Source organism: Myxine glutinosa, chromosome 12, assembly GCF_964187855.1.
Source record: "Myxine glutinosa chromosome 12, kmMyxGlut1.1, whole genome shotgun sequence".
NCBI classification, from domain to species: domain Eukaryota; kingdom Metazoa; phylum Chordata; class Myxini; order Myxiniformes; family Myxinidae; genus Myxine; species Myxine glutinosa.
In genome coordinates, this window is record NC_136272.1 from 101986568 (window position 1) to 102003199 (window position 16632).

At 49.4% G+C, this 16632-nt stretch overlaps 1 protein-coding gene across 1 annotated transcript in view; it reads left to right on the forward strand.

The window, feature by feature from the left end:
• Window positions 1-1313, forward strand: part of LOC137437697 (spartin) — a 28306-nt gene extending 26993 nt beyond the window's left edge. The window contains exon 9 of the mRNA XM_068132217.2: window positions 1011-1313. Within this exon, the coding sequence (XP_067988318.2) occupies window positions 1011-1032 (22 nt within the window). The 3' untranslated portion in view covers window positions 1033-1313. The remainder of the gene's footprint in view (window positions 1-1010) is intronic.
• The last annotated feature ends 15319 nt before the right edge of the window (window positions 1314-16632 follow it).

A 16632-nucleotide genomic window follows, 5' to 3' on the forward strand; every position in this document is an offset into this window, starting at 1 on the left:
TCTATGTATGTATGCATGTTGCATCTATGTATGCTATCATCTATGTATGTATGCATGTTGCATCTATGTATGCTATCATCTATGTATGTATGCATGTTGCATCTATGTATGCTATCATCTATGTATGTATGCATGTTGCATCTATGTATGCTATCATCTATGTATGTATGCATGTTGCATATATGTATGCTATCATCTATGTATGCTATCATCTATGTATGCTATCATCTATGTATGCTATCATCTATGTATGCTATCATCTATGTATGCTATCATTTATGTATGCTATCATCTATGTATGCTAGCATCTATGTATGCTAGCATCTATGTATGCTATCATTTATGTATGCTATCATCTATGTATGCTATCATCTATGTATGCTATCATCTATGTATGTATGCATGTTGCATCTATGTATGCTATCATCTATGTATGTATGCATGTTGCATCTATGTATGTATGCATGTTGCATCTATGTATGCTATCATCTATGTATGCTATCATCTATGTATGTATGCATGTTGCATCTATGTATGCATACATCTATGTATGTATGCATGTTGCATCTATGTATGCTATCATCTATGTATGCTATCATCTATGTATGCTATCATCTATGTATGTATGCATGTTGCATCTATGCATCGAGCATATTTCTGACCCCCAACATCCTCACCTCGCATTTGTACCTGTGATCTTTTCTACCCCCGTTATCCTAGTACCTAACCGAATCATCTTACTCTCCAGGTCTTCTCTTCTCTCTCCTCTTTTCCTGTTCATTCATTCCCTTGCTTGTTGCGTCCTCCTGCTGCCACCACTGTCAGTGCGTCGCCATTTTAAACCTTTGTCACCTCACTCTTCCATGACCTTAGACTTTTGTCTACAGAAAATAAATAAATAACAAAACCACGTACAAAGTTTGGGGAAAAGAATCCTAAATGGTGGAAACATAGGAAACGATTTTCCATTCTAACCTTATATCCTGACAGTTTCCATCTCTCGTTGCCAGGGAAGCCGTGCGAAGAACTTGATTCAGACAAGTGTCAAGGAATTTGGACAAAATGTAATTCCTTTTCCGCTACAGCAAGGTGTGCGCATCGTTTTGTGCTTGATGACTTCACCTTTTCAAACCATTTTGTCCAGCTGCTGTTTGAATTCCATACTTATAAATACTTGTTGCTGTGGATGGTTGTGGGGCTTTTGATTGGATGGAATCCTTGCACTTTCCTTCGCCTCTTGGTTGGCTCGGAGGCCGGGCCTGTTTTTGAATGCTAAATGCACTTTAAAATAAACTTTGTTGCTGAATTATTCATTCTTTGTGTGTGCTGTTTTGGTTCCAAGGTTTTTATTTGAAATTTGTTTTCTTTTTTTTACATGCACAAGTCGAGGCTCAGAGAAGCTAATCCAGTGGGAATGGAAGGTCAATGTGCTGGCAATAGGTGAATAGAATGTGAGGGAAAGGCAGACGTCACGGAGCACACAGTTGGACAAGGTTCTCGGAGTCGTAAATGAACGTGTGTAACTGGTTGCGGCTGAATGTGAATGACTGACTGGGAGACCAGGAGGTGCAAGACCATGAGGGACTATGGAAGCCACCCAGGTTGGGAGACGGCCATGTCTTTGTTTCCTGATGGGGAATTTGTAGACTGTTTCTTGCAATGGAGATGGGGGGTTTGTTATATTGGGTTTAGCTAGGGTAAGATCTCCCCCTCCCCCCCTCCTCTGGCTCTCACAATAACCATCACATCACCCCACTACCACTAAAAAACGCTTCCTTTACTACACTGCCTCTTCTTCCTCCTTGATCTCACTAACCTGCACATTTCTGCTGTCGGCTCTTCTCCATCACAGGACGTTTTTCGGTTTCAACCACCTCCTCTATTTATGGTTAATTTGGTTGCACGGTAGGGTGTAGTCCTGTCAGAGCGCTCCGGAGTGGCGCTCCAGCACCTCAATCCACCCGAGGCGGAGCTTAGAATCGGAGGCGGAGCTTAGAATCGGAGGCGGAACTTATAATCCAACGCAGGGCTTAGCTTTTTCCCCTTTTTTTTGTATACAAGATCGAGGCTCGTGTAAGAGCTAACATTAATCACAAAAAGACAAACTGACACATAACATATGATAAAGGGAGCGGGAGACAAGATGGGGAGAGAGAGGGAAGCATACAAGTACAACATTTGAGAGCAGGGACATCTGTGGGAGGGAGAGGGCTTGGGGGGGGGGGAGGAGGCACGGGAAGGGGGGAGGGGGGAGGGTACGTATAAAACACATAGACACTGCTCGGCCTTCCAGGAAAGAAGTTGGAATTTCAAAAAAGTGGATCTGGGGTGAATTAATGGGGGTAGAAAAGATCAAGGTTTTGGATGGGGGAAGATAAGAGATGGCGGTGAACAGCTGTTTTAAAGACCTGGAGGGAGGAGTGGGATTGAAGAGAGTGAGGGAGTTTTTACCAGAGGCGGGAGAAAAGAGGAATGAAAGAGTGAAGGTGAATAGAGAGTCTTGATTTTGGCAATTTCACCAGAAGATGGTTGCTGGCAGATCTGTGGGAATATTTGGGGGACAGCACAGACAGAGCTGGGGGAGCAAGGCCGGAGAGGAGTCGGTAGAAGACAGAAAGACCACCAACCTGCCTGCGGTGAGTGAGTGAAAGGCCTTCGGAGGTAGCTTCATCGCGGGAGATTCCAATGATTCTGAAAGCTTTGGTTTCCACAGCGTAAAGCCGAGCTCGGTGTGAGGCAGGAGCACCAGCCCAACAATTAAAACTAGCTCTAGCTCTGCAACTAGCTCTAGCTAACAAACACCAGCACAGCTCTGCAAAATAAATAAAAATACACACCCGCATCACAATTGGTTGAGTTATTGTGCTTTGAGTGTTTTCATGGCGAAATAATAGAATCAAACCGTGGATATGTCCATGTCCACACGTTGGGCACCTTTTCTCAGAATCGATGTTGTTACAATCCAGGTGATCGGCAGCACAGATCCGTGCACGAATTGCTCAATACAGCAAGGTCCAGAAGCAAGACGAACTTTTCAGCCATTTTATATCCAGGTTTTCACAAGTTCTCTTGCACAGTATTTACACCCTGGAACAGGTGAAGGCTTGCACACCTTTGGACGCCCACAACTAGTTGATGTGTAGGTGGATCAGTGATTTGTCTGTTCTTGTGAAGAATGGCTATCAACTTGTATGAGCAAAGGTAATCCATCAATGACACGGACTCGTGTGGGCAGAGCAGACAAGCATGATGTTATATACTGGATATTAACTTCGCTTAGCTTATGTGCTTTACCATCTCCTTCAATATCCCTAGATGTTTATCTTGCCCAAAGCTTTATCTTCTTTCGTCAATCCCAAGAAAGACACCAACTAAACAAATAATACCGGCAGACGGGACACGAAGCTTAACTTCCATCCTTGGGCCCAGACTAGACTATTTAGAAGTGATTGACTACCTCTAGGACATTCTACCCCCCCCCCCCCCCCCCCTTCACCACATTGTGCCAGATGAAAAAAAAATTCTCTATTTTAAAAAGACATAGTTTTGTCAAATGTGCATATTTCATTTATCACTCATTTTGGGGACTCAAATTGTTGGTGTCATGTTAAAACTTGATGTGATGGTAAATTAGATCTGGAGATGACGTCACGGCCGACATTTTTATAGGGGTCCAATACCTCAAACTTTGCCCCTATACGACTGGTCGATGAAGGGTTCATACCTGTAATTTAGTGTGATAGACAGCATAGGTAAGCCACACCAGTCCAACAAGCTTGTGACATGCGTTTGACATGCATCCGTTAAGAAAGTCCTTAAGCCAACCATCTTTTGGGCTTAGCCCAGCGTAGACGCGATGGCCATCTTGAGTACGTTCCGTTTCTACCGCGCCGCCGTCCATTGTGACGATGTATATGTGAGGGGTTTTAGACGTCACTTAGAAGAAGATACCAAACCAAAAAAAGTTTTATCACTCCAACCATTTATTACCCAAGCCTGGTGTTGGCTTAGCGGTTAGGGTGCCAGCTTGGGGTCCCAGGATCCTGGTTTCAGAATCCCGGGCGATCGCTGAATTAACACCATAGGGGTTAACTCGACCTGTCATCCTTCTAAACCACTTTTAGAGGCCATTTTTCCCCCGGAGAGCAGGGGTTGGCCTTTTTCGGGCACCGTGGTCCCCTTTTTTGAAGCAATGTTTTATGGCCGGATGCCCTTCTTGCCGCCAGCCCTGTTAGTCACGCACAGGGAATTACCAGTGAGCTGGTACTCAATTTGCCGACCTCGGAAGGATGACAGGTTGAGTCAACCCCCCTGGCGTTAATTCAGCGATCGACCGGGATTCGAACCCAGGATCCTGGGATCCCAAGCCGGGACCCTAACCGTTAAGCCAACACCAGGCAAGCCTGTCGTCCTTCCGAGGTCGGCAAATTGAGTACCAGCTTGCTGGTAGTTCCCTGCGTTTCGCAAGACGTTGGCGGCAGGAAGGGCATCCGGCCATAAAACATTGCTTCAAAAAGGGGACCACGGTGCCCAAAAAAGGCCAACACCTGCTCTGCGGGGGAAAATGGCCTCTAAAGGAGATTCCAACCATTTATTACCCGATGAGACCGAACAGACTCACAAAGGAGAACATCTTACCACATTGTGCCACTCAAGGTAATTGTAGAATGCCATCGGAAACGTTGACGTGTCAAACTCTAGTGTGACGTTCGGTTTGGAGTGTTGGGTTGTGTTTCATGGCTGGAACATCAGTCATTGTTCTGTGTGCGAGACACAGGTGCGTGTTTGATGAGTGTAAGCACACGTTTCGGGTCGGGTTCTGTTTATAAAGGCTAAGGTAACATGCGCTACGTGTCATCCGCCATGGATTTAACCGGGACCTGGTGCGCGACATCCTCGCAGAGCACCCTGGCGATCCTGGACCCCGAAGGGAGTCTGGCGAGCACCTGCGGCCGTGGGCACCATGTTGGTGGGAGCACAAAGAAGTGAGGATGTTAATAGAGAGGCTCTGGGATTGGGGTCGCACGTATTTCGTGTCGCGTTATCATAGTAATCGATAACAAGATGAATGATTCAATCATTCGTTTAAATGAGATTAGGTGAGCAATGTGACCTGCAGCGTGCAGCTACACAGGTTGTTGGGGCCAAAGACGATGCTGGTAGGCCGAACGCTCTTTAATTACACATTTTGTCATAATTTTACATTTCACAGGTATATTCATTAAATGTCGTAATTTACAGGTTTAAAAGATAATTTATCACGCTAATTTAACAAAGTGTAATATGGCCAGGTAACATGGCAAGGCTCCTAACGTTAACTCGGCTACTCTTCGCTAACGTCACCTTACCTGTGCCGTCACGTCAAGGCGCAGGCGAAGGACACCGCGCGATGTTCAACGTCGACCAACTAACACCGACAGACTGGAAAACCAGAATGCACACCTTGACACCTCAGCCTGCACCTTCACACCTCACCCTTTACCTTGACTCTTCACTCTAAACCTTGACATCTCAACTTGTATCTTGATGCCTCACTCTAAACCTTGACATCTCACCTTGTATCTTGATGCCTCACTCTAAACCTTGACATCTCACCTTGTATCTTGACGCCTCACTCCAAACCTTGACCCCTCACTCTAAACCTTGATGCCTCACTCTAAACATTGACTCCTCACTCCAAACATTAACGCCACGCTCTAAACCCTGACGCCTCGCTCTAAACCCTGACGCCTCGCTCTAAACCCTGACGCCTCGCTCTAAACCCTGACGCCTCGCTCTAAACCCTGACGCGTCGCTCTAAACCCTGACGCCTCGCTCTAAACCCTGACGCCTCGCTCTAAACCGTGACGCCTCGCTCTAAACCGTGACGCCTCGCTCTAAACCCTGACGCCTCGCTCTAAACCCTGACGCCTCGCTCTAAACCCTGACGCCTCGCTCTAAACCGTGACGCCTCGCTCTAAACCGTGACGCCTCGCTCTAAACCCTGACGCCTCGCTCTAAACCCTGACGCCTCGCTCTAAACCCTGACGCCTCGCTCTAAACCCTGACGCCTCGCTCTAAACCCTGACGCCTCTCTCTACACCCTGACATCTCACTCTAAACCCTGACTCCTCGCTCTAAACCCTGACGCCTCGCTCTAAACCCTGGCCCCTCGCTCTAAACCCTGACCCCTCACTCTAAACCCTGACCCCTCGCTCGAAACCCTGACGCTTCGCTCTAAACCCTGACTCCTCGCTCTAAACCCTGACGCCTCGCTCTAAGCCCTGACTCCTCGCTCTCAACCCTGACGCCTCGCTCTAAACCCTGACGCCTCGCTCTAAACCCTGACGCCTCGCTCTAAACCCTGACTCCTCGCTCTAAACCCTGACCTCTCGCTCGAAACCCTGACGCCTCTCTCGAAACCCTGACCCCTCGCTCGAAACCCTGACGCCTCGCTCGAAACCCTGACGCCTCGCTCTCAACCCTGACGCCTCGCTCTAAACCCTGACGCCTCGCTCTAAACCCTGATGCCTCGCTCTAAACCCTGACTCCTCGCTCTAAACCCTGACCTCTCGCTCGAAACCCTGACGCCTCTCTCGAAACCCTGACCCCTCGCTCTAAACCCTGACCCCTCGCTCGAAACCCTGACGCTTCGCTCTAAACCCTGACGCCTCGCTCTAAGCCCTGACTCCTCGCTCTCAACCCTGATGCCTCGCTGTGAACCCTGACGCCTCGCTGTGAACCCTGACGCCTCGCTGTGAACCCTGACGCCTCGCTGTGAACCCTGACGCCTCGCTGTGAACCCTGACGCCTCGCTGTGAACCCTGACGCCTCGCTGTGAACCCTGACGCCTCGCTCTGAACCCTGACGCCTCGCTCTGAACCCTGACGCCTCGCTCTGAACCCTGACGCCTCGCTCTGAACCCTGACGCCTCGCTCTGAACCCTGACGCCTCGCTCTGAACCCTGACGCCTCGCTGTGAACCCTGACGCCTCGCTGTGAACCCTGACGCCTCGCTGTGAACCCTGACGCCTCGCTGTGAACCCTGACGCCTCGCTGTGAACCCTGACGCCTCGCTGTGAACCCTGACGCCTCGCTCTGAACCCTGACGCCTCGCTCTGAACCCTGACGCCTCGCTCTGAACCCTGACGCCTCGCTCTGAACCCTGACGCCTCGCTCTGAACCCTGACGCCTCGCTCTGAACCCTGACGCCTCGCTCTGAACCCTGACGCCTCGCTCTGAACCCTGACGCCTCGCTCTAAACCCTGACGCCTCGCTCTAAACCCTGACGCCTCGCTCTAAACCCTGACGCCTCGCTCTAAACCCTGACGTCTCGCTCTAAACCCTGACTCCTCGCTCTAAACCCTGACGCCTCGCTCTAAACCCTGGCCCCTCGCTCTAAACCCTGACCCCTCGCTCGAAACCCTGACGCCTCGCTCTAAACCCTGACGCCTCGCTCTAAACCCTGGCCCCTCGCTCTAAACCCTGACCCCTCGCTCGAAACCCTGACGCCTCGCTCGAAACCCTGACGCCTCGCTCGAAACCCTGACGCTTCGCTCGGAACCCTGACGCCTCGCTCTGAACCCTGACGCCTCGCTCTGAACCCTGACGCCTCGCTCTGAACCCTGACGCCTCACTCTAAACCCTGACCCCTCGCTCGAAACCCTGATGCCTCGCTCTGAACCCTGACGCCTCGCTCTAAACCCTGACGCCTCGCTCTGAACCCTGACGCCTCGCTCTAAACCCTGACGCCTCGCTCTAAACCCTGATGCCTCGCTCTGAACCCTGACCCCTCGCTCGAAACCCTGACGCCTCGCTCTGAACCGTGACCCCTCGCTCTAAACCCTGACGCCTCGCTCTAAACCCTGACGCCTCGCTCTGAACCCTGACGCCTCGCTCTGAACCCTGACGCCTCGCTCTGAACCCTGACGCCTCGCTCTGAACCCTGACGCCTCGCTCTGAACCCTGACGCCTCGCTCTAAACCCTGACGCCTCGCTCTAAACCCTGACGCCTCGCTCTAAACCCTGACGTCTCGCTCTAAACCCTGACTCCTCGCTCTAAACCCTGACGCCTCGCTCTAAACCCTGGCCCCTCGCTCTAAACCCTGACGCCTCGCTCTAAACCCTGACGCCTCGCTCTAAACCCTGACCCCTCGCTCGAAACCCTGACGCCTCGCTCTGAACCCTGACGCCTCGCTCTGAACCCTGACGCCTCGCTCTGAATCCTGACGCCTCGCTCTGAACCCTGACGCCTCGCTCTGAACCCTGACGCCTCGCTCTGAACCCTGACGCCTCGCTCTGAACCCTGACGCCTCGCTCTGAACCCTGACGCCTCGCTCTGAACCCTGACGCCTCGCTCTGAACCCTGACGCCTCGCTCTGAACCCTGACGCCTCGCTCTGAACCCTGACGCCTCGCTCTGAACCCTGACGCCTCGCTCTGAACCCTGACGCCTCGCTCTGAACCCTGACGCCTCGCTCTGAACCCTGACGCCTCGCTCTGAACCCTGACGCCTCGCTCTGAACCCTGACGCCTCGCTCTGAACCCTGACGCCTCGCTCTGAACCCTGACGCCTCGCTCTGAACCCTGACGCCTCGCTCTGAACCCTGACGCCTCGCTCTGAACCCTGACGCCTCGCTCTGAACCCTGACGCCTCGCTCTGAACCCTGACTCCTCGCTCTGAACCCTGACGCCTCGCTCTGAACCCTGACGCCTCGCTCTGAACCCTGACGCCTCGCTCTGAACCCTGACGCCTCGCTCTGAACCCTGACGCCTCGCTCTGAACCCTGACGCCTCGCTCTGAACCCTGACGCCTCGCTCTGAACCCTGACGCCTCGCTCTGAACCCTGACGCCTCGCTCTGAACCCTGACGCCTCGCTCTGAACCCTGACGCCTCGCTCTGAACCCTGACGCCTCGCTCTGAACCCTGACGCCTCGCTCTGAACCCTGACGCCTCGCTCTGAACCCTGACGCCTCGCTCTGAACCCTGACGCCTCGCTCTGAACCCTGACGCCTCGCTCTGAACCCTGACGCCTCGCTCTGAACCCTGACGCCTCGCTCTGAACCCTGACGCCTCGCTCTGAACCCTGACGCCTCGCTCTGAACCCTGACGCCTCGCTCTGAACCCTGACGCCTCGCTCTGAACCCTGACGCCTCGCTCTGAACCCTGACGCCTCGCTCTGAACCCTGACGCCTCGCTCGTAACCCTGACGCCTCGCTCTGAACCCTGACGCCTCGCTCTGAACCCTGACGCCTCGCTCTGAACCCTGACGCCTCGCTCGAAACCCTGACGCCTCGCTCGGAACCCTGACGCCTCGCTCTGAACCCTGACGCCTCGCTCTGAACCCTGACGCCTCGCTCTGAACCCTGACGCCTCGCTCTGAACCCTGACGCCTCGCTCTGAACCCTGACGCCTCGCTCTGAACCCTGACTCCTCGCTCTGAACCCTGACGCCTCGCTCTGAACCCTGACGCCTCGCTCTGAACCCTGACGCCTCGCTCTGAACCCTGACGCCTCGCTCTGAACCCTGACGCCTCGCTCTGAACCCTGACGCCTCGCTCTGAACCCTGACGCCTCGCTCGGAACCCTGACCCCTCGCTCGGAACCCTGACGCCTCGCTCGGAACCCTGACGCCTCGCCCGGAACCCTGACGCCTCGCCCGGAACCCTGACGCCTCGCCCTGAACCCTGACTCCTCGCCCTGAACCCTGACGCCTCGCCCTGAACCCTGACGCCTCGCCCTGAACCCTGACGCCTCGCCCTGAACCCTGACGCCCCGCCCTGAACCCTGACGCCTCGCCCTGAACCCTGACGCCCCGCCCTGAACCCTGACGCCTCGCCCTGAACCCTGACGCCTCGCCCTGAACCCTGACGCCTCGCCCTGAACCCTGACGCCTCGCCCTGAACCCTGACGCCTCGCCCTGAACCCTGACGCCTCGCCCTGAACCCTGACGCCTCGCCCTACACCTAGAATGCCTCACACTTCGCCTTGATTCCTCACACTTCGCCTTGATTCCTCACACTTCGCCTTGATTCCTCACACTTCGCCTTGATTCCTCACACTTCGCCTTGATTCCTCACACTTCGCCTTGATTCCTCACACTTCGCCTTGATTCCTCACACTTCGCCTTGATTCCTCACACTTCACCTGGATGCCTCACACTTCACCTGGATGCCTCACCCTGCACGTTGACCCCTCACCCTTCACCTGCAAGCCTCACTCTTCACCTGGAAGCCTCACCCTGCAGGTTGATGCCTCATCCTCCACCTTGACCCCTCACCCTGCATGTGGAACATCAGGATGGCTGTTTATAGCTGGGTCGGGATTCGAACCTATGCTATACAGCTTAGAGAGGAGTGTGCGTACCTCTGTCTATGCCACCCTGTGACCCCATCAGTGAATTGAATGAACGTTAATAACGTTAACACAAAGGTAGTGGAAAATAATCGATTGTTCAAAGCAGGTACGTATATTCAATCAGAACTTCTCACTATCAAGGTACGTGTTCTGCCTATCTATTCACAAAAGGTGAATTGCAGGTGTATTTCATTGAAATGTATAAAATGTCATGGTATTTATTTTGCGTGCCAAGCACGATCCAGTTCGATACGATGACGTCATAAACGAAGCGATGGTCACGACCGTGTCGTCATTCACCTTTGTCACTTTGGAATCCTCATTTGCTCACCTGGTACGACGGAGGTTTTGATTCTTTGAAGATCCAAAAAGTCTCTTCCTTTTCATCAGGACCTAACTGCCCTACATTGGGGACGGTTAAGCTGGTTATCCTGCTGGTTGTTCACAAGGATCAATGAACCAGAGGTGAAGACGCCTTTCGTGCAGGTGGTGGGTCAAGGGTGGGTAGGGGTGAGGGGGCGGGGTCATCAGGGTCTGCAGGTGGTGACGCAAGGTTGGGGATGGGGCGGGGTCATCAGGTTCCAGGTAGGCTTTTCCTGGGACCGGACGTGGAACTTTGGGGTTATCCTTAGGATATTATACGGTGTCACCCCATATATCCCATTCCAGGTATCGTGTAGTGAATCGTGAGATATTTAAGAAATTTGTAAACTGATATTTTTTAAACAACGGACTCGACACAAGATCTCAAACTTATTCCAAAAGATTAGTTTTACGCCTAACCACACAACCACATTCCGATCTCACCTGGATGTCCAACCACATTCCGATCCCACCTGGATGCCCAACCACATTCCGATCCCACCTGGATGTCCAACCACACTCCAATCGCACCTGGATGTCCAACCACATTATGATCCCACCTGGATGTCCAACCATACTCGAATCCCACCTGGATGTCTAACCACACTCCAATCCCACCCGTATGTCTAACCACACTCCAATCCCACCTGGATGTCTAACCACCCTCCAATCCCACCTGGATGTCCAACCACACTCCAATCCCACCTGGATGTCCAACCACACTCCAATCCCACCTGGATGTCCAACCACACTCCGATCGCACCTGGATGTCCAACCACATTCCAATCCCACCTGGATGTCCAACCACATTCCAATCCCACCTGGATGTCCAACCACACTCAGATCCCACCTGGATGTCCAACCACACTTCGATCCCACCTGGATGTCTAAGCACACTCCAATCCCACCTGGATGTCCAACCACACTCCAATCCCACCTGGATGTCCAACCACACTCCGATCGCACCTGGATGTCCAACCACATTCCAATCCCACCTGGATGTCCAACCACATTCCAATCCCACCTGGATGTCCAACCACATTCCGATCCCACCTGGATGTCCAACCACACTCCGATCCCACCTGGATGTCCAACCACACTCCGATCCCACCTGGATGTCCAACCACACTCCGATCCCACCTGGATGTCCAACCACACTCCGATCCCACCTGGATGTCCAACCACACTCCGATCCCAACTGCATGTAAACGGTGACCAATTAATAGCATAAGTGAGTCCTTTGGGATCGTGTACTCTTGTATTATTGTTGCCGTTATTATTATTATACTCACGATTTCCCCTTAATTTACACCAATTTTAGAGTATACATATGCAGAAGACTTTGTTTTGTAATCCGACCAAATATGGCCGGCCGATTGATAGCCTTTGACTCCGGACAGCAAAATTACTAAACCCACGGGGACTAACATTTTATGTCTTTTTCTCCTTGTTATAATCCAGTTTTGCAGTACTTGGAGTAAGTTCTATAAGGTGGCGCATGAGGGTGGTATATAAAGTGGTGTATAAGGGTGGTATATGAGACCGTTTCAATACCTAGCGCGAAACTTCCAGATTTTTTATACGATCTTTAAAATCATTATTTTATTAAAATGCAAGTACAGTATTATACTTGAACACTGTGTGAAGTATCATGTTCTATGAACACGATGTATTATAAGCAATAGCAATGGTTTGGCTTCATTACATAACCCAAGTTGTTATTTTTTCGAGGCAATCGAGCAATCAAGTAATTTAAACCATCTCTTGTCTTCCCCCATCCAAAACCTTGATCTTTTATACCCCCGTTAATTCACCCCAGATCCACTTTTCTGGAATACCAACTTCTTTCCTGGAAGTCCAAGGAGTGTCCATGTGTTTTTTTTGTTTTTTTTTACCTCTCCCACCCCCTTTCCACGCCCCCTCCCCCAAGCCCTCTCCCTCCCACAGATCTCCCGATGTCCCTTCTCTCAAATGTTGTACTTGTGTGCTTCCCTCTCTCTCCCCATCTTGTCTCCCGCTCCCTTTATTACGTGTCCGTGTGATTAATGTTAGCTCTTACACGGGCCTAGATCTTGTATACAAAAAGAAAAATGTTTACAAACCGCCTCCTCCCCCAAGATAAATTTCGATTACAGCCTGAGAACACCGTGTGACGTCATTTTGCATGTGTAAACACGGAGCAAGTGTACATTCAATCTTGCAGTGTTTACACGTGTAAGATGACGCTTCGACAAGACGTCAAACACAATCTGCGAAAGAACGTGTGGCGAAGAACATTTAAACGACTGATTTTATGTGATGTTGAAGATTCGATGGAAGTCATGCACCACGTGATCATGGCGTCTCGTACAGTCTGTGACGTCAGATTACCGTGAAGGTTCGGGTCCATTCCATCAGCTCAGTTTTGGGTGTTGATGGAAAGCTCCGAGTCTCCTCGTTCTCTCTGCCTCTCGTCGATCACTCGTGTCTTTATTGAATCCATTGAGATGACACAGCAATGGACATGTTTGTTCGGTGATTTGATAAATCTATCATTAACAAGTCGGCCTACTGCTAAATCGAAGGGTTTTTGAAGGTGTCAGTAAAGGTGATTTATGTACTACAATGTTGAATCATATAATTAAATTGAAATACAATAAAGATTTTAAAGGTTGTAAAAAATTTTTTTATCGCAGTTGATGCAGCGTCTTTTACACCGCCCAATCTAACATGTTACATGAGATATTCGTGCCTGTTGTTAGCGGCCTTTATGACGTCACTCACACAGTAAGTTTTCTGGTTTGAATGATTTTCAATTTTGTTGGAGTGTCAGACATGCGGACAAAGTAAAAAACTGCTGGTTTGTTTTCCGATTCGTGTTCAAAATACAACATTTAGTTGAAATAAGTTGTTCGTCGATCATAAACGGTCGTTTGTAGATACACTGAGATAGGAGTGAACGAATTGTTTATTTAACCGAAGCTTTTCGCATCTCGTTCTCGGTGTAATAAACAAGACCCGGTGTGTGTTCACTTAACAAGTTTCTTGTAGAGTGCTCGCCAAGCGGCTTAAGCACTCCATGTGAAACGGTCGAAAAGGAACGGCTCCCTTCGTAAGCACTAGCTAGCTGCTTTGTAACTGCCCTCCTTCCCTCTTTCCCCTTCCCCTCCCCCACGCCCCTTCCTACCTCTCCTTCACATCCTCCCCTCCTCGCCACCCTCCCGTCCTTAAATGCTTAATAGTAAATATCATTTCAAACTTACCCTTTACATTCAAAAGCCTTAGATATGTCCTTCCCATCGGTGTTCAGAAGTACCAAATCCAAATACACCGTGCGTTCACTGGTCGCAATCCGTCAGTGGTTTGTGTAGCACACGCCCATCGACTTGGGCCACGCACCAACCTGCCTGGTCGAGCGTTTGCAGTATGAGCAGGTGTTCAGTGGGCGAGCTGAGAAAGTTCTCCAAGTCTTTCGTTGTGTGTTGGTACAGTCCTTTCTCTCAGGTACATTTCCAACTATTTTCATCTTATTTCAGAAGTTTGGTGAGCCATTTTAAGTAACAATCCGTATCTAGCACAGACGATACACTCCATGATGCCCTGAACGCAACATTTCCTGGGGTTTCTACGCATGTGAGCGAACATTCTGGGGCAGAAAATAGGTCATTTTGAAAGTATTGTATTGTAGCAAAAGCCCACCTCATCCCCAATCCCTCCTCCAACCTCCAAGCCCACCTCCTTCCAAATTTCCAGTTTGTCCTTTCTTGAGTTTGCTCCTGTATCCATATTGTCCATGCCAAGATGGATACAAAATGGCTGTACCTCTGCACAATGAAACAAACACAGCATATTTTACACCAGATCATTTTACACCACCTAGCCTGATGTTGGCTTAACGGTTAAGGTGGCTGGCTTAAGATCTTAGGGTCTTAGGCTGGCTTAAGACCTCCCACCCCCCTCTCTCTCTCTCTCTCTCTACTGTTTCTTTTGTTCTGATACGTCCTGATCTGTTCAGTGTTCTAGCTGTTCCACTCTTCCATGAGCCTTGACCTTGTATACAAAAAAAACATTCACAATACATATAATATATAGCATATCTGTATATCATGCCTCTTCTTTAAATTAAGGGAAATACAATAAATATTTGGCAAAAGAAGGATTTAACTCTACCTGGTAAACTTCCAAGTTTGTACGAAGGAGGAGGGTTGGGTGGGGTGGTCATCAACCCACCACTTCAAAAAATAACATCATTGTTCCAGAAACGGAGAAAAAGAGTCGCCAAAGAAATATGGACCATTCAGGACGAAGTAAGTAATCCACCAGGGGGCAGCATGATGGACATTGTCCAAACTCCATCGTGGAAAACTGCCATCCCAAGGAGCTCTCTCCTCGTGTCCACCCCAAAGTTAAAGTAGTGTCCTGCATGGAATGTCAAAACTTCAAACAGGCAAGCTTTCCCAAATCACCAAATAAATGGATAACTACTCAATCTAAATCCTTGGAGTGTGAGAGTCGTTGGTCAGGACAATGCACACAGACTAATGTAAACGAGAACGATAATTACCTCCACCACCTTATGCTGAAAGTTGAATAGGATTTGCATATTGAGTCACTGAATTTGGAAACCAACTATTTTTGAGGTCAAAAGGTCAAAGGGCAACTCAAGGTTAAACATCTAAAATCAATTTTCATCTGAAAAATAATCAATTTTCATCCGATTGACCGGAGCTTTGATTAAGATCGTCAATTTTAATCTTGATGAAATGGACAATTTGATGTATCCATGGCAACCTTTTTGTAGGGTTGAGTGTTACGTCTTTGCAAGTGTCGTGCTCTGCATGACGTCTTTCTTGTTTGTTTGTCTGTGAATGCAATAACTCGCGAACGTTTTCAGTTATCTTCGTCAAAGATTACCAGAGGATTCCGAAGGAAACAATTGAGGCTGCCAATGTTATTTGCCTATATATATATATATATATTATATATATGTCAAAAGTCAAGGTTCTCTCGATTTTCGTCATACTTGTCAGGGTAATAATAATAATAATAATAATACATTTATTTTATATAGCGCTTTTCAAGAAGCCCAAAGACGCTTCCACCTGACGTCTTCTTAGTACTTGCAAAATCGAAGATTTTTCAAGTACAATATATTGGTTGGTGTTGTGTGTTATTCTGTCTGTCTGTTTGTCTGTCTGTTTGTATGTCAATTGCCGACAGATCACAATTTAAACCAATCTTCAAGATTGATCCAAGTATCAGAATTTTAAGCGATTCTTCACCATTGAGAGATCCACTGGAGATAGAGGGGTATGTGGATATTGGCAGGACTTGTAAGTATCTTGGGTGTGGATCACATTGCTGATGGGAATACAGTACTCAGAAAGTGGGAGAGGGAGAGGAGGAGAGAGAGAGGAGAGAGGATGAGCGAGGAGGAGAGATTAGAGTGAGGGGGAGAAATAGAGAGAGGAGGGAGTGGAAGCGAAGACGGCGGAAGTTAGGAGGAGGGAGCAAGAAAGGGGGAAGGGAGAGAGTGAAGAAAGGGGGCGGGGGAAAGAGTGACACCTCACCATACAGTCACGTGAAAAAGTAAGTACACCCCATGTAAAGTTTTGACTTTTTCAACATATTTCAACATACAGCTATTTGATCTTCATTTCAACAATATTGATAGATAAAGGTGATATAATATAACAAATATCATGAAACATTTACATTTTGTAGTCCATTGTATAATTCAAATATACATAAATGCAAATTTCGCATGTGGAAAAAGTAAGTACACCCCTACATTTATCACTACTTCAAATACCTAAAATTAGAATCAGGTGCACCAGCTCAGGTGCAAATGATTAGAACATCGTCAGAGAGGATCTTGGAGGAACCTCTCTTATTTAAACCTCAGACATTTAGTCTGGTTTGCTCTTTGTTGTTGAAGTGTGCGGCGTCACCATGCC